We start from the raw sequence: 25,495 nt of genomic DNA on the forward strand, positions 1-25,495 counted from the left end.
ATGATCGTATCTCCCTCCATGAACCAGCCCGAACTCTCCGATCTTCGGGGGAGGCCCTCCTTTTGCCCTTGCCGGTCTCTCAAGCCTGCCTGGTGGGTACAAGGGAGAGAGCCTTCTCCTCTGTGCCCCCTCGACTCTAGAACTCATTGCCCAGAGAGATTAGGAAAGGCCCTACCTTAGAAACCTTTAAAAACAATCTCAAGACCTGGCTCTGCCGTTGCGTTTTTGGAGAGTAGTCACATAATCTTATTCTATTGCTCTCCTCGATGTTCTTGTCCTAGGAGTACAGCCCCCCCCCCCCACTCCCCGTACGATGGTCTGTCTATTACCCTATGGAGACATGTTCTCTCTTACAAATAATTCTGCTCCTTTATCTCACCCTAAGTTTTTAAATCGTTTTATGTACATGCGGCCCGCTCACTGTCATTATAGAATCATAGAATCAAAGAGTTGGAAGAGACCTCATGGGCCATCCAGTCCAACCCCCTGCCAAGAAGCAGGAATATTGCATTCAAATCACCCCTGACAAATGGCCATCCAGCCTCTGCTTAAAAGCTTCCAAAGAAGGAGCCTCCACCACACTCCGGGGCAGAGAGTTCCACTGCTGAACGGCTCTCACAGTCAGGAAGTTCTTCCTAATGTTCAGATGTTTGGATTACTGCTTTTTTCTTCTTCCATGTTTTGTGTATATTGTTTATCATGCATATATGTTTTGTACTTTAATGTGATGTTCTTTATTTTATTAAAATCTGCATTTTATTTTATTGTAATTTGTTATTTGGGCCTGGCCTCGAGTAAGCCACCCCGGGTCCCCGTTGGGGGAGATGGTGGCGGGGTATAAATAGTTATTATTATTATTATTATTATTATTATTATTATTATTATTCTCCAGCTCTGAAAAGGCCTACTTCACAATGTCTCAATGGCAATGCTCAATGGTGGGCAGGTTCTCTTTGTGGGTCTTTCTTTCTTTCCTCTATTTCCCCCATACTTCTTTTCACTCTTCCTTTTCTTTCTGTCTGCCTTGCTTTTCGTCATAACCTTTCTCTCTCTCTCTCCTTCCTTCCTTCCTTCCTTCCTTCCTTCCTTCCTCTCTTCCTTCCTCTCTTCCTTCCTTCCTTCCTTCCTTCCTCCTTCCTTTCTCTTTCCTTCTTTCTATGTTTTCCTTCCCTCATACCTTTCCCCTTTCTTTTCTCTTCCTTCCCCTCCCTTGTCTCCTTTGTCTTTCTTACCTCTCTGGGTTTCTGTAGCTGAGTGGGAATTCCAATTCGATCTCAGTTACACAATAAATCTATTACATTATGTTGATTCCCCACTGTTCATGTTCAAAGCATTTAATAGCAGAAATATAATTGCCAGAATCCAATTATCTCATTCTAAAAAAATATTGGGGGAAAAATAAGCTCTAAAGAGACACTTGCTGGAACACCTCAGCAAGCGAGAGTCCAAAAGTGGCAGGCTCAAACCCAGAACCTCAATCAATGGCTGATACCAAATGCAAGACTCCCTCCTGGGCACACAAAAAACTGGGCAACCTGGAAGGCGCTGAACAGACTGCGCTCTGGCACTACGAGATGCAGAGCCAACCTTAAGAAATAGGGCTACAAAGTGGAATCCATGACATGTGCGTGTGGAGAAGAGCAAACCACTGATCACCTGCTACATGCACAATGGAGGACCTACTCACAGCAACACCAGAGGTACTCTAAGTGGCCAGATACTGGTCAAAGGACATTTAATCAACTACCAAGCTTGCAAACTTTGTGTTTTGTATGTATTTATGTTTGTTTGTTTGTTAAAAAATGTAATACAACTGTTTGGTTTGCTCCTGACACGATGAATAAATAAATAAAACCAAAATTATTCCTTGATCACTTAAGTAGTACTTCCCAGATTACACATATCAAAGCTTGCTCCTCGCATCTTGCAAGCATTTTATGACCCAAAGTACATTTCAACGTGGTTGCCAACAAAGAGCAGTCAGTTTATCAACTTGACAAGAGCTTCTGGTTTACTGTAAAAAATATATATAAAGAAGGATGCCTCTATATGGTAGTGCTGCTAGTCTATAAAAATACAGTACATGGATTTGATCATTTCTTCCAAGCCATAAAGAAAATTCTTTTTGTTTTGGACCCTGTATCATCATATTTTCAAATCAGTAATTTTCCAGAACCTTTGATAGAGCTGAAAGCAAACACCGGATATTAAAACACTGCCATTGTGCTGTTTTCACACATATACATTCTTGATAGGCATCTGTCCTTTTTCCCTTAGAAGACTTTCATATCTACTAACGTTCATCCGTTCGATTGAAAATTCTAATACGCAAAATTTTTATTTCAAGAAAAACAACAGTAACATAAGCAAGGACCCAAGAAGAATGTTAGTAGCCATTTGATTATAATGGTGAAGAAAGAAATCTGGATAAAATCAGGGGGTTATCATTAGCCATTGCGGTAAATACAAGAGTATAATGTATAAGAGGTACAGTGATGTCGTAAGAATTCTTAAGGAAGGTTAATGAAATTGAAGTCAGCTGCATATATACCGCCATGATACTGCTGGAGATTTTTTTTTTAACTGAACGTCTATAACACTATGCAACATGATTTTTGTTCCTGGGTTATAAATGTCATTTCCTTATTGGTTCTATCATACAAACATGGAAAAAGTTTATTAAACTGCAAACACATTGTTTTTGCAGGACACCCTGCAGCACCTTTTGCGATAGTCTCAACCAATTCAACATAGGTTGTGGCAGTCACAAAAACTAATATTCTGGACTATAACCACTACTTTCAAAGTAAGTACTGCACAATTAAACAGGAAATAACACTTTTAAACCAGGAGCAGAACTGTTTTCAAATTTAATATGTAGTGTAATCATCACTGCTATTTTTTTTCATTTTCCCCACTGAAGTAAGTGAACACATCCATCTGGAATTTACTGGCGGAGCCCGTCACTGTGTATATGCTTTGCATGCATTCAGTCTCCAGTTCAAACGATGGCATCACCAATATAGGATCTGAAACTTTCATTTTATGTCTTACTTTTGTTTTGTGTATTTTAATATGCATTTTATGAAAATATATTTTAATATATGTATTCTGCAGAGTGTTTTTAAATAATTACGTGTTTTGAGTGTTTTAGCAATGTTGTAACCCGCCTCGAGCAGGTGGGTAAGAAATATTATTATTATTATTATTATTATTATTATTGATATCTGATATTGCTGTTTCTAAATTGTTTTAAATTGTTTTTAAATTGTTGTTCGATTTTAGCCTGTTCTTGTAAGCCGCTCCGAGCCTCAGGGGAGTGGTAGCATATAAGTTCGAATAATAAATAAATAAATAAATACAAACTAATAATAATAATAATAATTATTATTATTATTATTATTATTATTATTTTACTGACACAAGAACACAGTATGTCACAGCAAAGTAGATGCTGGATTTCGTATCACAAAATCACAAGTCGAACACTTCCCAAGCGTCTAGGACTATGTGATGTTTTTTCGAATGATGCGTGCAGATCCAAGTAAGGTGGGCTTTTGCAGTTGACAGATCGTGATTTTGTCAATTGTCTATTGTTTCCAAATGCCGGATGAGATCTTTTGGCATGGCACCCAGTATGCCAATGACCACTGGGACCACCTGTACTGGTTCATGCCAGAGCCTTTGCAGTTCTGGCATGAACTGATAACGGCTGAGTTTCTCCTGTTGTTTTTCCTCAATTTGATTGTCACCTGGTATGGTGACATCAATAATTCAAATATTTTTCTTTTCCACAATTGTGATGTTTGGTGTATTGTGTTTCAAATGTCAGTCTGGATTTGAAAGTCCCACAGTATTTTTGCATGCTGCTGCTTCTTCTTCTTCTTCTTATTATTATTATTATTATTATTATTATTTTGAAACAAGATGAGTCCACAGAAAACAAAGTCTGTTGGCTGTTGTATTGGATCACACATCAGACACTTCCCAAGTATGATGTATCGGCAAATAATGAGTGCAAATCCCTTTAAGATGGCCTTTTGCAGCTGGCAGATGGTAATTTTGTCAACGATTATTGTGTTTAAGTGCAGGCCAAGGTATTTAGGCACTGGACCCAGTGTGCTGATCACCACTGGGACCACCTTTACTGGCTTGTGCCAGAGACTTTGCAGTTCGATCTTTAAATCCTCATATTGTGTCAGCTTTTTCAGTTGTTTCTCTTCAATCCCGCTGTATTATTATATAGCAAGAGACAGGAAAGGCCTCTTTGTAAGACTCCAGAGAGCTCATACCAATAAAATGCAGCAATTTTGCATGTGATGTACCAATGCCTTGACTCAGTGCATGACACATCCTTGTTATGTTCCCAGCTAATACCTTGGAAACATCGTTTCCAGACTACAAATTCCAGAATTCACCAGCCAGCCTGTCCAAATAAATATGCTCGTTCAGGGATCATCAAACTAAGGCCCACGGGCCGGATACGGCCCTCCAAGGTCATTTACCTGGCCCTCGCTTAGGGTCAACCAAAATCTGAAACGACTTGAAAGCACACAACAACAATCGTATCTCATCAGCCAAAAGCAGATCCACACTTCCCACTGAAATACTAATAAATTTATATTTGTTAAAATTGTTCTTCATTTTAATTATTGTATTGTTTTTAAGTGTTCTTTTGCACTACAAATAAGATATGTGCAGTGTGCATAGGAATTCATTCATGGTTTTTTTTTCAAATTATAATCCAATAATTTGAGGCACTGTGACCTGGCCCACTCTTTAAAAAGTTTGGGGACCCCTGTGCTAGTTGATGATGATCAGAGCTGTAGCTAAGATGTGGCCAATCTCCATAAACTGTATTAGCCCTCCAAAGAAAAGTGTGAGATCCTTAGAAGCCTTTTGTATCTTGCACTAGAAGTGCATTGTTCCTTCACAATAGTCCATCTTTGCTTATGTGCCTGTAGAGTGCAGACTATGCAATATTCTTTTGAATTGTCACAAGTCGTTCAAGATTGTTATAGTGACACAATGTTGACAATTCAAGAGAAAAAATGCATTTGGAATCCAACCATTCCCAAAAAATGGCAGGATATATGCAGCTTTGATTTGTCAAGTTAGGATAGAAAGTAAAAAGGATGAAGGGCAGAGCCCACTGCAGTACCAAAAAAAAAAGTTAGAAATACCTTCTTCACCATCATCTGAAATATATTCACCATCACTGAGAATTTCAGGAACATTCGCTTTACGAACTGCATAATTTAAGTGAACAAAATATTAGGTATCGGTAAACATGAGTGGAAAAAATGATTTCAATAGAACAACTTAATACTGCAATTTTCGCACAAACCAATATCAACAACTTTCTGTTGAAAAACAAAAAACACGAATTCTTGTTGGAGAATGTCTAGCAAGTATTCTATCATACATACCCTCATCGTCAGACATGTCCAAAACTTCATTCATTGTTTCCGGTACATTCATTTTATGCTTTTCTATGACAGTCTGTTAAAAAGAAAGGAACATTAGTTGTTACCAAGATCAAAGCAAAAAAAACAAAACAGTTTTCATAGTAGTCAAGTGCTTTTTCTAACCATTCACACCACTTCATATACAGATTGTGTCAGTAAGTGTGAAATCAGCGTTTCTCAACCTGGGGGTCGGGACCCCTGGGGGGGTCGCGAGGGGGTGTCAGAGAGGTCGCCAAAGACCATCAGAAAACGCAATATTTTCTGTTGGTCATGGGGGTCTCTGTGTGGGAACTTTGGCCCAATTCTATCATTGGTGGGGTTCAGAGTGCTCTTTGATTGTAGGTGAACTATAAATCCCAGCAGCTACAACACCCAAATGTCAAGTCTAGTTTCCCCAAATTCCACCAGGGTTGACATGTGGGCATATTGAGTATTCGTGCCAAGTTTGGTCCAGATCCATCATTGATTCCACAGCTCTCTGGATGTAGGTGAACTACAACTCCCAAACTCAAGGTCAATGTCCACCAAACTCTTCCAGTATTTTCTGTTGTTTATGGAAGTTCTGTGTACCAGGTTTGGTTCAATTCCATCAGTGGTGGAGTTCAGAATGCTCTTTGATTGTAGGTGAACTATAAATCCCAGCAACTACACTCCTACATGTCAAGTCTATTTCCCCCAAATTTCTCCAGTGTTGGCATGTGGGCATAGTTTGGTCCAGATCCATCATTGTTTGAGTCCACAGTGCTCTCTGGATGTAGGTGAACTACAATTCCCAAACTCAAGGTCAATGTCCACCAAACCCTTCCAGTATTTTCTGTTGGTCATGGAGGTTCTGTGTGCCAGGTTTGGTTCAATTCCATCATTGGTGGAGTTCAGAGTTCAGGTGAACTATAAATCCCAAATGTTAAAATGTTAAAATCAACCCCCCCCCCAACCCCACCAGTAGCAACAAAAATAATTTTATGGTTGGGGGTCACCACAGCATGAGGAACTGTATTAAGGGGTCGCAGCATTAGGAAGGTTGAGAAACAGTGTGTTAAATGCTTCTCCTCTTTTTGATTCAGATTTATCTCCTCGTTAAGCTATGTCCCAAGCGGCCAAAAATTGGTTTTGCTTTAGCCTTGAATCTCTTATCTTTCCTTCTCTGAGCCTGGCAGAACCCCGGAGCCACTGATCTGCTTGCCTGTTTTGACTAATCACAACCCGTCTATCTATTTGCTCATTAATTTCTGCAGCTGGGCCTGGTACCGAGCTGTTCTCAAGCTCAAATCATGGGAATTCTCTAGTGGCAACTTCAGGTTGCCTATTGACTTATAGTGATCCCATGAATTTCATAGGGTTTTCTTATGGCAAGGAATACTCAGAGGTGGTTTTGCCAGTTCCTTCTTTTGCAATGTAGCCTTGGTATTTATTGGCGATCTCCTATCTAAGTGCTAGCCAGGCATGATTCTGTGTATTTTCCGATATTTCATGTCTCCTCTTTGTGGGAGAGAGTGGATAAAACATATAAAAACACAGAAAATATACAAGGCTTTAATATAATATATTGCTACCAGTGAGGCATGTACAGGAACTTTCTCTATACCAAAAAGCAGCAACTTTCAATTGTCACTGACAGGGCAGGTGTTAATAAATAACAAGCACCATTGTGAAAAAAAATGCTCTCCTTGTCACAATATTGTCACTAATTATTATTTAATTATTTTATTATTAGATTATTTTGTAGCTACTTCATCTAGCATTTTTATTTTATTTTTTACAATTTATTTATTTATTATTTTATAATTATTTTATGCTTGTTTTAAGACAGGGGTCCTCAAACTAAGGCCCGGGGGCCAGATACGGCCCTCCAAGGTCATTTATCCGGCCCTTGCTCAGGGTCAACCTAAGTCTGAAACGACTTGGAAGCACATGACAACAACAACAATCCTATTTCATCAGCCAAAAGCAGGCCCATTGAAATACTAATAAGCTTATATTTATTAAAATTGTTCTTCATTTTAATTATTGAATTTTTTAAAGTGTTTTTGCATTAATGCTGCGACCCTTTAATACCGTTCGTCATGTTGTGGTGACCCCCCAGCCATAACATTATTTTTGTTACTACTTTCATAACTGTAAATTTGCTACTGTTATGGATCGTAATGTAAACATCTGATATGCAGGATGTATTTTTATTCACTAGACCAAATTTGGCACAAATACCTGATATGCCCACATTTGAATACTGGTGAGGTTTTGTGGGGAGATTCATTTTGTCATTTGAGAGCTGTAGTTGCTCTCAAATCAAAAGCATTCTGAACTCTCCCAGTGATGGAATTGAACCAAACTTGGCACACAGAACTCCCATGACCAACAGAAAATACTGGAAGGGATTGCAGGGCACTGGCCTTGAGTTTTGGAGTTGTAGTTCACCTACATCCAAAGACTCAAGCTAGGATGGATCTGGACCAAACTTGGCACAAATACTCAATATGCCCAAATGTGGACACTGGTGGAGTTTGGGGAAAATAGACTTTAACATTTGGGAGTTGTAGTTCCTGGGATTTGTAGTTCACCTACAATCAAAGACCATTCTGAACCACATCAACGATAGAATTGGGCCAAACTTCCCACACAGAACCCCCATGACCAACAGAAAATACTGTGTTTTTCTGATAGTCTTTGGTGACCCCTTTGACACCCCCTGGCGACACACACCCCCCCCAGGGGTCCCACCCCCAGGTTGAGAAACACTGTTTTAAACAGTTTTGGAAAGTTGGGAATGTATCATGAATCCTTGGTTTCTAAATTAGAGGTTGCAACTTGGTCAACACTGCTTATTTCACAGGAAGAAGGCAGGAGGAAACAAAAGAGAGAAGAAGGGAGAAACCACAAGAAGAGAATCATATCAACGATAAGAATCACATGGAGAAGGAGATTCAGGAGTCAACAACAACCCCCCCCCCCACCTAACTTTCCATCCCTAACCCCATACCCCCTTACCCATTGCTATTCCTGCATGTCCTCCAATCTATCCTGTTAGATCAGGGGTCCTCAAACTAAGGCCCGGGGGCCGGATGCGGCCCTCCAAGGTCATTTACCTGGCCCTCGCTCAGGGTCAACCTAAGTATGAAACTACTTGAGAGCACACAATAACAACAGCAATCCTATCTCATCAGCCAAAAGCAGGCCCACACTTTCCATTGAAATACTAATAAATTTATATTTGTTACAATTGTTCTTAATTTTAATTATTGTATTGTTTTTAAATTTTTTCACACTACAAATAAGATATGTGCAGTGTGCATAGGAATTCATTCATGGTTTTTTTTCAAATTATAATCTGGCCCACCAACAGTTTGAGGGATGATTAAGGGACTGTGACCTGGCCCTCTGTTTAAAAAGTTTGAGGACCCCTGTCTTAGATATTTACCTTAGTTCTCCCCCTCACCACACCCTAAGTTTTACCCTTGGACCATACCCCTTTACCCTAAGGCACACAGCCCTTTCTTTTTTCCCTAAACTTTTATTGCTGTAAACACCAAAATGCATTTAATAAAAATTATTTTTAAAAAAACACTGCTTATTTCAAATTTAGTTCTAATAACAATGTTATTGTAGGTTTTAAATTGTATTGAAATGCTTTTAATGCAAGCCATGTTGAGTCTCCTTGTGGAGAGAAAACGTAGGTTATGAATAAACATAATAATAATAATAATAATAATAATAATAATAATAATAATTTATAACTTTAAACCTTTGGGAGGGGGCATCCGAGGCAATCATCTTGCCAAATTGCCAAACTCTTTTGTATGTTGAGCTACACTGTGACTGTTCCAAACTAAACAGTTCTCTGTCAAAGAAAAAAATTCTGATTACTGCTTTCACTGTTGAAATATAGCCATACTTACAATTGCTGTCATGGTTTCTTCTGTCACCACCTTTAGTGTGTCAACAACGGAAATGTAGCCAAGTCGTTTTGCAATAGCCAGGGCAGTATTCCCATTCTGGACAATGGAAAAGTTCATTAAAACAATTAATGTTAGCACAATCTTCAGATAATGAGGTAGCTAGACATACAGCTTAGTTACACTCAATAAAACATGCCCAAACTAGTGCTTACTTCCACTGTAAGTGGATGTCAGTGGAATGTTTGTGGAGGAAAATGGAAATAAAAGACTTGCTTCTTTCTCCATCCAAATCCACATGTTGCCTGCCCAGTTTAGCTGAGGTGGGAAAGCAAGCTCTTGAAGTAATCTGTCTTTAATATTATGTGTATAAAACACAAGGAGTTTTATACCTGCTTTTTTTTTTGGAGAAGGTGAGAAAAAAATTGCCTAGCGCTATATGTTTTGAGTTTATTACTTGAAGAAAGTGAAGGACTTGGTTTTCTATGTATATTTTCAGTATGTGAGTACATTTTAAGCAAATAAGTTTCTTTTCAATTGGGGATTGAGCTAGAAAAAACACATCACTTTTATTATATACCAGTGTTTCTGCAAATATGTAGCATATCGGGATATGAGTGAAGTCTATCATAACAATCCCACAATTTCCTCCCCTTAAAGGACTTCTATAAAACCAATATAATCATTCAATGTGAAAGTGAAGTAGATATTTCAGGGAAAGGAAGGCCAAAAAAGACGTCTGTCTTACCACAGTGAGTTCATTGGGTGATGCGCCATTCTGGAGTAAGACGTTGATTATATGGGTGTGCCCTTGCTGGGCTGCTTGATGCAGAGGGGTGTATCCATTCTAAACAGCAGAGAAAACAAATAGTGCCTCTGTTTTACACACACACACCGAAAGAAAGACTAAGGAAAGAGATAGATGAGAAAAAGATGACAACCTCACCTTTGTCTTGGCATTCACTTTTGCAAATTGCTGCATTAGGAAATTCACCATCTTTATGTTTCCATAGTGGCATCCAACGTGTAAGGGGGTGTATCCCATCTGAAATGTACAAAAAGAGAGAGAGAGAAAGGAGAAGGGGAATTAATGAATGAATACATGTCTAGAATGACAGTATAATTCACATTTTGGCAACAAACTATTAGTTGAGGTGAGTTTTCAAGTCATCCTTGACTTATGATGAAATGGCCTTGGGTGAGTCATATATTCTCAGCCACAAAGAACACATGGTTTTTTGGCCTGAGAGTATTTGATTCACTCAAGATCACTTAGTGGATTTCCAAGGCTGAGCGGGGAATTAGGCTCTGGTTTCCAGAGTCATAATTCAATGCTGAAACTACGAAAGCACTCTGATTATTCAGTTCTTGTGGGTTTTTTCGGGCTATATGGCCATGTTCTAAAGGCATTTCTCCTGACGTTTCGCCTGCATCTATGGCAAGCTTCCTCAGAGGTGAGATCTGCTGGAGCTGGGAAAAAAGGGGGTTTATATATCTGTGGAATGACCAGGGTGAGACAAAAGGCTTTTGTAAGTTGGGCTAGGTGTGATTATTATCCATGCCTTTTATCAATTTTTTAAATTGTTGTAAGCCACTTCGAGCCTCAATTTGGGGGAAAGAAAAAACAGAAAATAATAATAATAATAATAATAATAATAATAATAATAATAATAATAATGTCACTTATGTCACAAGTACCACCTGCCAGCAGCAAAGAATTGGTGGGATCATAAACCCGCAAAGGCCATGGAAAATGAACATGCAAAAATACTGTGGGACTTTCGAATCCAGACTGACAAAGTTTTGGAACACAACACGCCAGACATCATGATTGTGGAAAAGAAAAAAGCCTGGATTATTGATGTCACCATACCAGGTGACAGTCGCACTATCAAGACCTCAAAATCCAACTGCAAAGGCTCTGGCATAAACCAGTACAGGTGGTCCCAATGGTCATTGGCACACTGGGTGCCGTGCCAAAAGATCTCAGCCGGCATTTGGAAACAATAACATTGACAAAATCACGATCTGACAACTGCAAAAGGCCACCTTACTTGGATCTGCACGCATCATTTGAAGTACATCACACAGTCCTAGACACTTGGGAAGTGTTCGACTTGTGATTTTGTGGTACGAAATCCAGCATATAGATCTCGTTTGCTGTGACCTACTATGCTTTTGTGTCAATAATAATAATAATAATAATAATAATAATAATAATAATATTCTTATATCCCGCCAACCATCTCCCCTAGGGGACTCGAGGCGGCATACAAGGGACAAGCCCAAAATTACAATTAAAACACACAAGTAAAACACTTTAACCAATTAAAACATCAGACAAGCAATTGTCTTTAAAGGAAATCTTTACCTACTTCAATTGTGTCAGGAAATTGATAGATGTAGATGATAGTTACCCTCCCAAAGACAGAATCCACTCACTGATGAACATTTTTGTGTGTGCTTCATTTATACCCACAACTCCATTTCTACAAGTGCTAAGCCTGTTTAAGTACATGGATCTCCTTAAACTACTCAGGGTGCAAAGTTGAAAAAGAATGTTTCTTGTGAGATACTTTACTATGGAGGGAAGAGACAGATCTCTGATGTGGTTATACTATTAATCGGTGCTTCTTCCTTCCTGCAAAAATAGACATTTGACTTTCAGAATGGAAATGGACGGCATATAAAGCAAAGCGAGAGTGCATCCTGTACTTTGTTGTTTCTGTTTTTAAGGTTGAGTGCAACCATTCTGGTTTCACCTTCACACCCCACCAACTGTGAAGCAGGATACATACTTGGACACAGTTTTTATGCTTGTCTCTAATCAAAAAATCAGTGCAATGTGCAAATCATTAAAAAGTTTTTTTTTTAAAAAAACCCAATTCATTAAGTCATACAAGCTGAAAGAAAAAAGCCACCAAAGTTTAGAAAAACAGACTTGCAACCCAATTTTTTTAAAAAAACAAGAAAAAAATGTGAGGGATTCATTAATACACACATTTGGATAAAGGATATAGCTTGCCCCTTTGTTGTTAACCTTGACATATGATGACCTTATGAACAAAAGACCTGCAAGTCACCAATCAACAACCCTGCTTTTGCAGATTCAGGTCTGTGGCTTCCCTGATTGAGTATATTAATCCAGAATCTGACTAAGTCTATACATCTTCTCATTTTCTTACTGCTTTCTTTGAAAGGCAGCAGATCACAGGAGCTGTCTTCATAGACCTGTCAGTGGCTTATGATACTGTAAACCACCATCTCCTCCTGAGTAAAATGTATAATATCACAAAGGATTACCATCTCAGCCGCCTCATAGGAAATCTGCTACAAAACAAGAGCTTTTTTGTTGAGTTCCAGGGCCAAAGAAGCAGATGGCGGAAACAGAAGAACGGCCTGCCTCAGGAGAGTGTGCTTGCTCCATCAATGTTCAACATTTACACAAATGACCAGCAATTGCCAGAAGGGACAGAGAGCTTCATCTATGCTGACGATCGTACCATTACCGCTCAAGCAGGGAGCTTTGAGATAGTTGAACAGAAGCTCTCCGAAGCTCTAGGTGTTCTCACTGCCTATTACAGGGAAAACTAGCTAATTCTTAATCCATCTAAAACACAGACATGTAGCTGGCCACTTGGAGTGCCTCTGGAGCATTGCAGCACATAGCAGCACACCTGGGAGTTACCCTGGTCTGACTTACAAGAAGCACTGCCTGAATATCAAGCAAAAAGTGGGCGCTAGAAATAATATCATACGAAAGCTGACTGGCACAACCTGGGGATCACAACCAGATACAGTGAAGACATCTGCCCTTGCGCTATGCTATTCTGCTGCCGAGTATGCATGCCCAGTGTGGAACATATCTCACCACACTAAAACAGTGGATGTGGCTCTTAATGAGACATGCCGCATTATCATGGGGTGTCTGCGCCCTACACCACAGGAGAAATTACACTGTTTAGCCGGTATTGCACCACCTGATATTTGCCGAGGAGTAGCAACCAATAGTGAAAAGACCAAAGCAGTGACATCTCCGGCCCATCCTCTGTATGGGTATCAGCCAGCACACCAACAACTTAAATCAAGAAATAGTTTTCTAAGATCTACAGAGACACTTGCTAGAACACCTCAGCAAGCGAGAGTCCAAAAGTGGCAGGTTCAAACCCAGAACCTCAATCAATGGCTGATACCAAATGAGAGACTCCCTCCTGGGCACACAGAAAACTGGGCAACCTGGAAGGCGCTGAACAGACTGTGCTCTGGCACCACGAGATGCAGAGCCAAACTTAACAAATCGGGCTACAAAGTGGAATCCATGACAAGTCAGTGTGGAGAAGAGCAAACCACAGAACACTTACTGCAATGCAACCTGAGCCCTGCTACATGCACAATGGAAGACCTTCTTGCAGCAACACCAGAGGCACTCCAAGTGGCCAGCTACTTGTCAAAGGATATTTAATAGAATACCAAGTCTGCAAACTTTGTGTTTTGTTTGTTTGTTTGTTTTTTAATGCAATACAACTGTTTTGGTTCGCTCCTGACACGATAAATAAATAAATACTGCTTTCTACTTTCCCAAGTCTTTGGGGCAAAGTTGTCCTATATTCCAGTCAGCAAGTCTTTAGGAATCCAGTGATTACAGTACAAGAGCTGTTGAGGAGTTGCAGGAAACCTCAGAATGTGTATCTCCTCTGCTTCATCCTTGAACTCAAGGAGACCTTCATTATCCAGATTCTGAGGAATCTGCCTCCTCCTTTCCATCTGAATTGTCTGGAGTGAGTTGTGACATGAGTCAAATCTTATGATACACCATACATCAATCTCTGTTTTATTATATTGACTTCTAGGGAGAGTTCAGACTTGATTTGCTCCAGGACTCATTGAGTTCTCTGTTTATTTAGCAGTATACAGTATAACGTGTCTGCTTACAGCTATTGAAATGAGTACACCAAAGCTCTGGCAACAAGTCTATGATTTGGGATGTGAAATGACCAGAGAGAGGGGCGTGTGAAGTGGGAAAAATGTGATAATATATAATCATTACATATATAACCACTTTGTCCAGAGCCCAACCTTTTCTATCCTTGTTTTCTTCCTGTAGAGGTGTGACGGCGCGAGGGGCACCACCTATGTATAGAACTGTTAGTTGCAAGATTTAAACTGTTGTATCATGCTTAATCCTGCTCCTTTTACCCTGCTTATGTATAGTTGTATGGATTGGTTACTTATAGCTGTCAATCAGTACTGTTTGGCTCCACCTCTTCCTGCAGGAGGGGAGTGCTTCCCTTTTTTTTTCATTCTGCCATCAGAGTTCCTACCATATGGACGGGAGGAAGAGACTTGACTCTAAAGGACCCTGATTTAAGTTACCTCTTAGCACCAGTTCTGAGGGTTTTTACCCTTGGGGCTCATGCTTTATGTCCAGATCGTCCTGGAGAACATTGAGGAGACCCAAGTGCCTTCAAACCGGTTCTTTTGGCACCAAAGGAAGATCCTGAGTCTTCAAACATAGGCCATCTGAACTGGGGTTGTGGTTTGCTCTGGCATTCACAGCCATTGAGGAAAGAGGAAACTTGGTGAGGCTTCTCAGCTTCAAACACCTTGGACCCAGGACTAATTGAGACTGTAACGTATATTTTCCTTCACCCCTCTGAAGTTTCCAGCTCATTGCTTTAAAGAAATAACTCTTTGTCATCAATAAAACTTATTTTGAGTTATTTACAGCGTTTTGAGTTTTTAAGAGTTCCAGTTTCCTATAGGAGGGCAAGAAGCAATCCCTTGGGTGAAAGACGCCACGTCCATCCCTCCTTCACCAAGAAAAATACCCCCAAGCGCGATGGCACAAGAGGTTTGTGAGCAGAAGCTGGATGGTCATCTGTCTGGAGTGCTTTCATTATATTTTCTTGCAGGGCAGGGGATTAGACTGGATGGTCCTTGTGGTTTCTTCCAACTCTAGGATTCCATGTGTTTTCTGTGCATTACATTGCAACGGTCTCTCCTTTAGTACAGAGACCCAGAACAAGATGGGAGAATCATAAACAAGACTCATGCAGTTTTCTGCCTTCTTAGGGCCCTTTCTACACAGCTGTATAAAATCCACATTATCTGCTTTGAACTGCACTATATGGCAGTATAGACTAAGATAATCCAGTTCAAATTGGATAATGTGGATTTATGCTTTGATAACCTGGATTATCTGGCAGTGTTCCCCAAAGAAAGTAAGAAATATAATCCTCATGCCTAAATTTATAAATAAATTTAATAATAATAATAATAATAATAATAATAGGCACAACATTCTACTTCTTCTATTGTTGTCTCTCTTTCTCTTTTTCCAGTAAGAACAATCCTGTTTAGCAGCAGAAAGAAGACGAAAAACTGGCCCTGCCAGTCCTGGCTGTGTAGGAGGAACTTGCCAACAATGGTGCTACTGTGTGACAGTAGGGACCACGTGCGTCAAGTTTTGATCTCATTGTTGTTTTGCTGGGTTTGCCAAGAGCAAACTATCAGCAGTAGGTTGGTGAACATGCAGAACCTTAAAATGAAAAAGAATCATGTTGTGGTGGTCCATGGACTGGTGCCAGTCCACAAACTATTAGTTGCCAGGATGTGGCAAGTTTCCAAGAAAGAACTCATTGTAGTCAGTGGGCACAAATATGTTGAAAGTTCTTGGAACATTGGGAAAGGGAATCTGTCCATATACTGCACAGGTAGTTTATGAAGCACTGCTTTATAGGAAACTTCTCCAACTCATTTGACATAGAGGTGTTGGACTACAACTCCTGGTCAGTGCAATCACAATGGTTGGGGTGATGGGACTTGTAGGTCAACCCATTTACATGATGCCAAGTTGTACAAGGCTGCTTTTTAATGAAGAAGTCTAAAAGTATATGGGGCAGGCCAAATAATAACATTAGTAATAAAAACAGCAACAGCAACAATATAATTAATTGCCCTCCTCTCCTTGTGGCTCAAGGAGGGGTACAAAATGGAGAAAACCGGTGCCATTTTTGGAATCAGCAGGTCAAGTATACATAGAACATTTCAGGCACCAAAATGCACGTTGGCCGGTCTTACCCATCAATTTGTCCTTTTCCCAATATAATCTTTAATTTGGTTTAATAATAATAATAATAATAATAATCTTTATTTATGCCCTGCCACCATCTCACCATCTCACCAATGGGTTCTCGGAGCAGCTTACATAAAACCAAAACATAAGCAGCAAGTAACACCATCAAAATTATATTAAAAAACACATGAATACAATAACAAAATAACATTACAATAAACACAGTCACAGTAATAGTGGGCGGGCCACATGTACAGGATAAAATGTTTAAAAACTCTAATGAGATAAAAAATAGGAGCAAGTTATTTGCAGGGAGCTCATACAAACACACAGGGTTGTGAAACTAAACTTCCCATTTGACAGAAGCGTTGAGGAGAGCAATAGTGTTATGTTGTGCAGCTACTCGCCAAAAGTGCAGCGGAAGAACCAGGTTTTAAGGTCCTTTTTTAACGTTTCTAGTGTAGGGGCTTTCCTGATCTCTCCAGGTAATGAGTTCCAGAGTCGGGCAGCTACAGAGGAGAAGGCTCTAAATAAAAGGCTCTAAATCTAAAATCTAAATAATCCTCTCCTTAGTGATAAATACATTTCATTCTATTGAGTACAATACTACAAGCAATTCCCTGACTCAATGGCAGTAACCTAGAATTATAGTTGCACACCATTGTCCTCTTTAGAGGATAATATAGTAGAAACACTGCTCATGGATATCTATCTATATTGCAATTATGTTAATTTGCACTGCAAAAAGGATAAAGTAGGCTGTTGCAGGACTAATACAGAGGTACAACTACTATTTCCGGAGGACCTGTACTAATGATCCGTTTGTTCACTGCTGCATCATTCTCACTTCTACCACAATACAGTATGGCCTCCATGCCCATGGGAGAAGTAACTATGGTTTCACCTACCCACATCTGACAAAGTATGTACTCTCTAGATATTTTCTAAATCCTCCAAGCAATGTTATGGTAACTTGCGGGAGAGACCATTAATTTAAATAGGGTTTACTATTATCCACAGTTTTCTGATTCCACAGTAAGGTCAGGAATGTATCAGGTATGGATACAGGGTTTGGTTTTATGTACATACTATAAAAATGAGCTTTTGAGGGTAGAAAGCCCTGGCATCCCCACACATAAAAGAATGTAATGCTATCACTTTAAAGCATTCTTCCTTCTCCATTTTCTTAACCCTAAGGCCCAAACAGTTGAGCCTTGTAATAGGAGTTGAGTCTTAGAAATTCTGATCTGGGTGATTATTTGGCAGATCTGCCATGGTCGTCTTCCAATGGGAGCAGAGTATTGAGGAAGCCACTAAGAATGGCAGTTTGCTTGCCCTTATTATTTTCCCCTGACAGGTAGCATTGTTAATATAGGAAAATAATGTGCACATCGATTTTTGCGAGAATAATGGGGCTAATTTAAACTAAGTTACAATAATGATAGCAGCTAACACTTCCATGTTCCAGGCTTTTGTTTTTCTTAATATAATTCAACTGTTAGTTGTTTTAGAAAAAAAGTTTAGCTATCCCCAAGGTCGAAGAGTAATAGTCACAATCTGATTATACTTAAAGGCCATTATCATTTCCTGTTCATCAGCCTGCATGAAGATAACATGATCTCCCCTTTCGTTAGAAACATGCTTACTTAATAGAGTCAAGCTGGGAATGCATGAAGGGAATTGTTCACAAGAGTGTCAGTGTAATTTGATATTTTCCTGTACCTAAGTGTGTTAAATATAGATTTTTTTTTGTCGTGTCAGGAGCGACCTGAGAAACTGAAAGTCACTTCTGGTGTGAGAGAATTGGCCGTCTGCAAGGACGTTGCCCAGGGGACGCCCAGATGATTTGATGTTTATCATCCTTGTGGGAGGCTTCTCTCATGTCCCCGCAAGAAGAGCTGGAGCTGATAGAGGGAGCTCATCTGCCTCTCCCCAGATTTGAACCGGCGACCTGTCAGTCTTCAGTCCTGCTAGCACAGGGGTTTAACCCACTGCGCCACCGGGGGCTCCTTAAATATAGAAATGAATAGCACTTACAGTAACAATAAAATGGTTAATCTCTTGACACACAGGCACTTATCTTCTTCTATATATAAATAAATGCTCTGTGCATAATGAGTACCTTAAAAACAAAAGAACCAATGAACGAAATCACACCAAATTTGGCAACATAATGTCTCCCTACACAAGGAGTGACCATCACTCCAAAAATTATGATTTTGTCATTTGGGAGTTGTAGTTGCTGTAATTTATAGTTCACCTATAATCAAAGAGCATTCTGAACTCCATCAACGATGGAATTGAACCAAATGTGGTACACATTACTCCCATGACCAGCAGAAAATATTGGAAGGGTTTGGTGGGCATTGACCTTGAGTTTGGGAGTTGTAGTTCACCTACATCTAGAGAGCGCTGTGGACTCAAACAATGATGGATCTGGACCAAACTTGGCACAAGAACTCAATACGCCCAAATATGAACACAGATATGAACACATTTGGGAGTTGTAATCACTGGGTTTCACAGTTCACCTACAATCAAAGAGCATGCTGAACCCCACAAACGACAGAATCGGGGCAAACTTCCCACACAGAACCCCCATGAATAATAGAAAATACTCAAGGCCATCCAGTCCAACTCCCTTCACCAGGGCAAGAAAACGTAATCAAAGCCCTCCCGACAAAGAGCCATCCAGCCATAGATATAGATAGAAGCTTTTAAACAGAGGCTGGATGGCCATCTGTCAGGGGTGATTTGAAAGCAATATTCCTGCTTCTTGGCAGGGGGTTGGACTGGATGGCCTATGAGGTCTCTTCCAACTCTTTGATTCTATGATTCTATATGATTCACACACACACACACACACACACACACAGTATCATAGATTTGAAAGGGACTCCTGAAGAAGGACAATTATATGTTGCATGTTCCAGGGTGGGCAAATCAGACAAACTCCATATCAACACTGACAAAGAAGCAGCAAGAAACCCACAAACATAAAGAAATTACATATATTAGAAACCAACGCTTTCTCGTTATTTTATTTTCCAGATCAACAGACTGGGCCACAGCAACGCGTGGCAGGGGACGGTTAGTTGAATATAACTTAGTGTGAAACAGTTCAAGTTTAGAGAAAACATTTGCATATATGCTAAAGTGTCTCTAGTTTTCAACAGAACATATATATGCTCTTTATACATGCTGATGACCGTGGCCTAACAACACAAGCAAAAGACTTTGAAAAAGTTAAAATAACTTACTAATGCCTTGAAAGATCTCTCCAGCTACTTCCAAGATAACCAACTGAAGCCTAACCCTGCCAAGACACAAGTGTGTGCTTTCCACCTACACAACTGTGAAGCCAACAGGAAATTGAAAGTCACTCTGGAAGGTCAAGAGCTTGAACACTGTGTCCATCCTAAATATCTAAGTGTCACCTTAGATCGAACACTAGCATGTAGGAAACACTGCTTGAACACCAAGCACAAAGTAGCTGCACGCAATAACATCCTGCGGAAACTTACTGCAGCACATGGAGTGCAGACCCAAAATTAGTAAGAACATCAGCCCTAGCCTTGTCTTACTCAACTGCTGAGTATGCCTGCCCCGTTTGGCATAAGTCTGCCCATGCAAAGCAGGTGAACATAGCATTGAATGAAACATGTAGAATAATCACAGGCTGTCTTAAACCTACACCTGTTGATAAACTCTACAAGCTAGAGACTCAGAAGTGGAGTGGTCCAGCATTTCTGTGTTCTCAAATAATATGCTGTGTCCAGGTTGGTTCATCAGGTGCTCTGCTATGGCTGACTACTCTGGTTGAAGTAGTCTGCAGTGCCTTTCATGTTCCTTGATTTGTGTTTGGGCAATGCTGCGTTTGGTGGTCCCTATGTAGACTTGTCCCCATGGTATACGGTAGACTCCTGCAGAAACAGAAATGCTGAACCAGAGAGAACACAGAAATGCTGGACCACTCTCACAACCACCATGTCAGACTACACAGAGAAGCCATTGAAATCCACAAGCATGTGGACAATTTCAACAGAAAGGAGGAAACCATGAAATGAACAAAATCTGGCTACCAGCATGAAAAAACTCTAAAACCCTAAACGACTCCGGCCCAGTTTACCTGTCCGAACGTATTCTCCCCTATGAACCATCTAGATTGTTAAGATTGTCTGGAGGGGCCCTGCTCTCAGTCCCACCGGCCTCACAGGCGCGTCTGGTGGGGACGAGGGACAGGGCCTTCTCGGTGGTGGCGCCTCGGCTCTGGAACTCTCTCCCACTGGAGATCAGAACTGCCCCTTCCATCTTGACGTTCAGGAAACGGGTGAAAACCTGGCTGTGGAGTTTGGCTTTCGATGAGTGAGTCAATATTCTGTGATATGGATGGTTGACGATGAATGACGAACAACGAATTTACTATGACGACTGACCATTGTAATTATGTGATTGCATTTTGCTATTTTAACGGTTTAATTTAATATGCTATATGATGTTTTTAATGACTGTTTGTGATATTACTGTTGGAAACTGGCCCGAGTCCCTCGACAGAGGAGAGAAGACCGGTATACAAAATTGCTAAATAAATAAATAAAATTACAACAGCACAACAACAGAGAGGAAACAAACAAGGACATCTAATCACCTCTCAACAAAAGATTGCTCCAGACACTGCCAGGCAATCAAATGCTAATCAAGGTGATCAGTTGAAACATTCACACCTAGCTCCAGAAGACAAGAGTCCTTTGTCCCACCCTGGTCATTCCACAGATATATAAACCCGTTTTACTTGTTCCAACAGACCTCACTACCTCTGAGGATGCTTGCCATAGATGCAGGTGAAACGACAGGAGAAAATGCCTTTAGACCATGGCCATATAGCCCGAAAAAACCTACAACAACCCAATTATCATGTAGCTCACTGAGCAATCATATGAAGCAACTGTGAGAGAACCCAGTCTCCACGAGTGATACAAAATATAGGCATGGCATCTCTTGAAATATTGCAAGATGTCCCTAAAAGCACTGTTGCTCCAAGAGACAACTTGGGCTGTTTTTGCCAACAGGCTGCTTCTGCATTATCTCCTCTAAATATTCAAGCTGTCAGATCCAGTGGATTTCAAGATTGCATAAGGCCATGGCTGAGAAAGGAGCATTTCTTCCGAACCAAAAGACAATTGAGTGGGAGTTTTTAACTGGCTTCACATTCATACATACTATACTGTAATTTATCACATTAATTAATTAATGGATTATTTTAGCCCAAAGTACCCATCCATTTAATGGGTGGTCTCTTGAATCCCCAGGTTGTTTTCCCTTTCTAGTCACTGCAGGGAGTTAATTCTGTGTAACACCACTTCAACTGCAGATGAGTCATTTTATCATTCTGTTTTGTTGTTGCTGTTGTGTGCCTTCAAGTCATTTCTGCTACTGAAACATTATGTTGCCTGCTCCCAAAGGGACGCTACACACAAGAGGAACTCACACAGAGAAACAGTAGGGTGTATTCCCCTAACGGGGAGGCAATTTCCACTCTCTCCATTTAGGATAATCGAGCCATCTGCACACCAGCCATCAGAAATTTGGGGAATAGTTGTCTGAAGATAAGAGCAGTGTGGGCTCAGTGTAGTGCAGTAGACTGATGACACAACTCCATCTCGTCGCTGAGCCTGGAACCCCAGGTTTCAGCAGTGACCAGGGGAGCATTTGCACAGTTAAAACTTGTGCGCCAGCTGGGCCCGTCCCTTAGAATCATAGAATCAAAGAGTTGGAAGAGACCTCATGGGCCATCCAGTCCAACCCCCTGCCAAGAAGCAGGAATATTGCATTCAAATCACCCCTGACAGATGGCCATCCAGCCCCTGTTTAAAAGCTTCCAAAGAAGGCGCCTCCACCACACTCCGGGGCAGCGAGTTCCACTGCTGAACGGCTCTCACAGTCAGGAAGTTCTTCCTCATGTTCAGATGGAATCTCCTCTCTTGTAGTTTGAAGCCACTGTTCCGCGTCCTAGTCTCCAAAGAAGCAGAAAACAAGCTTGCTCCCTCCTCCCTGTGGCTTCCTCTCACATATTTATACATGGCTATCATATCTCCTCTCAGCCTTCTCTTCTTCAAGATAAACATGCCCAGCTCCTTAAGCCGCTCCTCATAGGGCTTGTTCTCCAGACCCTTGATCATTTTAGTCACCCTCCTCTGGACACATTCCAGCTTGTCAATATCTCTCTTGAATTGCGGTGCCCAGAATTGGACACAATATTCCAGGTGTGGTCTAAGCAGAGCAGAATAGAGGGGTAGTCTTGGGAAGTCTGACTTGACCACGGTAGTCCACGCTCTGGTTACATCCCGTATAGACTACTGCAATGCTCTCTACGTGGGGTTGCCTTTGAAGACTGCTCGGAAGCTTCAAATGGTCCAGCGTTCGGCAGCCAGGTTGCTAACAGGAGCGGCACTCAGGGAGCATACTACTCCTCTGTTGTGCCAGCTCCACTGGCTGCCAGTTTGCTACCAGGCATAATTTAAAGTGCTGGCGTTAGCCTATAAAGCCCTAAACGGTTCTGGCCCTACTTACCTCTCCGAATGCATCTCCTCCTATGAACCAACTAGGACACTATGATCATCTGGGGAGGCCCTGCTCTCTGTCCCGCCTGCATCGCAGGTGTGCTTGGCGGGGACGAGAGACAGGGCCTTCTCAGTGATGGCCCCTTGGCTGTGGAACGCCCTGCCTGCAGATATCAGATCGGCCCCCTCTCTGCTGGTGTTTCGGAGGAAAGTGAAGACCTGGTTGTTTGAACAAGCATTTGATTAAACAGTGTAATAGAACATAGGAATACGGAATAATGGATGATGAGACTGGATTCTGATTTTACTGTTGAGGCACTAATGATTGTTATTCTGATGTTTAATTATTTATGTTACAATTGTTTTTAATTGCCCTATACTTGTCTCGTGATGTTTTGTATCGATGTTGTTAATCGCTTTGAGTCGCCTGAGGGCTGAGAAAAGCGGTATAGAAATAAAGTAAGTTAATAAATAATAAATCTCTCTCCCTGATAGATTCAGCATGCCTGCCCAAAGGCAAAAAAGGCACCTGCCATCCTGAGAGTAAAGCAATACATTCCTGGTCTCAACTTTGACCTCTCTGGAACAGATATACTAAGATAGCCACCGGGCGACTCTAGAAGGCATGCCATTAAGCTTTCCATTTCTCATAACCATCTTGTGTCATATTACATCAGAAACAATGTCCTGCACAATGAATAAGAGTAATCTAGACAACAAAAATTGATCTGTCATGACAAGACAGCCTATTCCATGATGAAGAAAAAGCTAACCATACCAGAGGTCTACGTCTGCAATCGTTATGCCATGCTGAAACAGTAAGATAAAAAGCTAATTCCCAAACTGTCTGCTTGATTAGTCGAAGTAAACATGATATGCATAACCTCCCAATTAAACAGTGTTCTTTGGAGTAAAGCTCTTTCTCACTGGCAGTCACCTCCATCTAGTCTTAATTTCAGATGTGCATCCTATGAAGATTATGGGGAAGGATGCCAACTAGAAGATTTTTTTCCCTGTACACATGCCGTGGATGTAGCGTACCTGGATTTCAGTAAGGCCTTGGTCTTTGTAAGCCGCATTGAGTCCTTCAGGAGATGTTAGCGGGGTACAAATAAAGTTAATAATGTATTGTCGAAGGCTTTCATGGCTGGAATCACTAGTTCTTGTGGGTTTTTTCGGGCTATAGGGCCATGTTCTAGAGGCATTTCTCCTGACGTTTTGCCTGCATCTATGGCAAGCATCCTCAGAGGTAGTGAGGTTAGGACAGACCTCACTACCTCTGAGGATGCTTGCCATAGATGCAGGCGAAACGTCAGGAGAAATGCCTCTAGAACATGTCCCTATAGCCCGAAAAAACCCACAAGAACCTAAAGTTAATAATAATAATAATAATAATAATAATAATAATAATAATAATAAGGTCCCCCATGACCTTCTGGCAAGGAAACTAGTCCAATGTGGACTAGGCAAAACTACGGTGAGGTGGATCTGTAATTGGTTAAATGGACGAACCCAGAGGGTGCTCACCAATGCTTCCTCTTCATCCTGGAAAGAAGTGACGAGTGGAGTGCCACAGGGTTCTCCACTTCATCTTTATTAATGACTTAGATGAAGGGCTAGAAGGCATGATCGTCAAGTTTGCAGACGACACCAAATTGGGAGGGATAGCCAATACTCCAGAGGACAGGAGCAGAATTCAAAATGATCTTGACAGATTAGAGAGATGGGCCAAAACTAACAAAATGAAGTTCAACAGGGACAAATGCAAGATACTCCACTTTGGCAGAAAAAAACAAAATGCAAGGATACAGAATGGCGGACAATGCCTGGCTTGAGAGCAGTACGTGTGCAAAAAAGATCTTGGAGTCCTCGTGGACAACAAGTTAAACATGAGCCAACAATGTGATGTGTCGGCAAAAAAAGCCAATGGGATTTTGGCCTGCATCAATAGGAGCATAGTGTCTAGATCTAGGGAAGTAATGCTACCCCTCTATTCCGCTTTGGTTAGACCACACCTGGAATATTGTGTCCAATTCTGGGCACCACAATTCAAGAGAGATATTGACAAGCTGGAATGTGTCCACAGGAGGGCAACTAAAATGATCAAGGGTCTGGAGAGCAAGGCCTATGAGGAGCGGTTTAAGGAGATGGGCATGTTTAGCCTGAAGAAGAGAAGGATGAGAGGAGATATGATAGCCATGTATAAATATGTGAGAGGAAGCCACAGGGAGGAGGGAGCAAGCTTGTTTTTTGCTTCCCTGGAGACTAGGACGCAAAACAATGGCTTCAAACTACAAGAAAGGAGATTCCATCTGAACATGAGGAAGAACTTCCTGACTGTGAGAGCCGTTCAGCAGTGGAACTCTCTGCCCCAGAGTGTGGTGGAGGTTCCTTCTTTGGAAGCGTTTAAACAGAGGCTGGATGAAGTGATGGGGTTGGATTGGATGGCCCATGAGGTCTCTTCCAACTCTTTGATTCTATGATTCCATGATTCTATGATGT

General features: G+C 41.0%; 1 protein-coding gene across 3 annotated transcripts in view; it reads right to left on the bottom strand.

Moving 5' to 3' along the window:
* Window positions 1–25,495, bottom strand: part of ANK3 (ankyrin 3) — a 719,992-nt gene that overhangs the window by 128,536 nt on the left and 565,961 nt on the right. For all 3 annotated transcript variants that reach the window (XM_067465652.1, XM_067465653.1, XM_067465654.1), the window contains 5 exons: window positions 10,305–10,403; window positions 10,107–10,205; window positions 9,362–9,457; window positions 5,430–5,502; window positions 5,184–5,249 (listed from right to left, as the gene is read on the bottom strand). In XM_067465652.1, coding sequence (XP_067321753.1) covers window positions 5,184–5,249; window positions 5,430–5,502; window positions 9,362–9,457; window positions 10,107–10,205; window positions 10,305–10,403 — 433 coding nt within the window. The remainder of the gene's footprint in view (window positions 1–5,183; window positions 5,250–5,429; window positions 5,503–9,361; window positions 9,458–10,106; window positions 10,206–10,304; window positions 10,404–25,495) is intronic.

The sequence above is a fragment of the Anolis sagrei genome, chromosome 3 (assembly GCF_037176765.1).
Source record: "Anolis sagrei isolate rAnoSag1 chromosome 3, rAnoSag1.mat, whole genome shotgun sequence".
Taxonomy (NCBI): Eukaryota; Metazoa; Chordata; class Lepidosauria; order Squamata; family Dactyloidae; genus Anolis; species Anolis sagrei.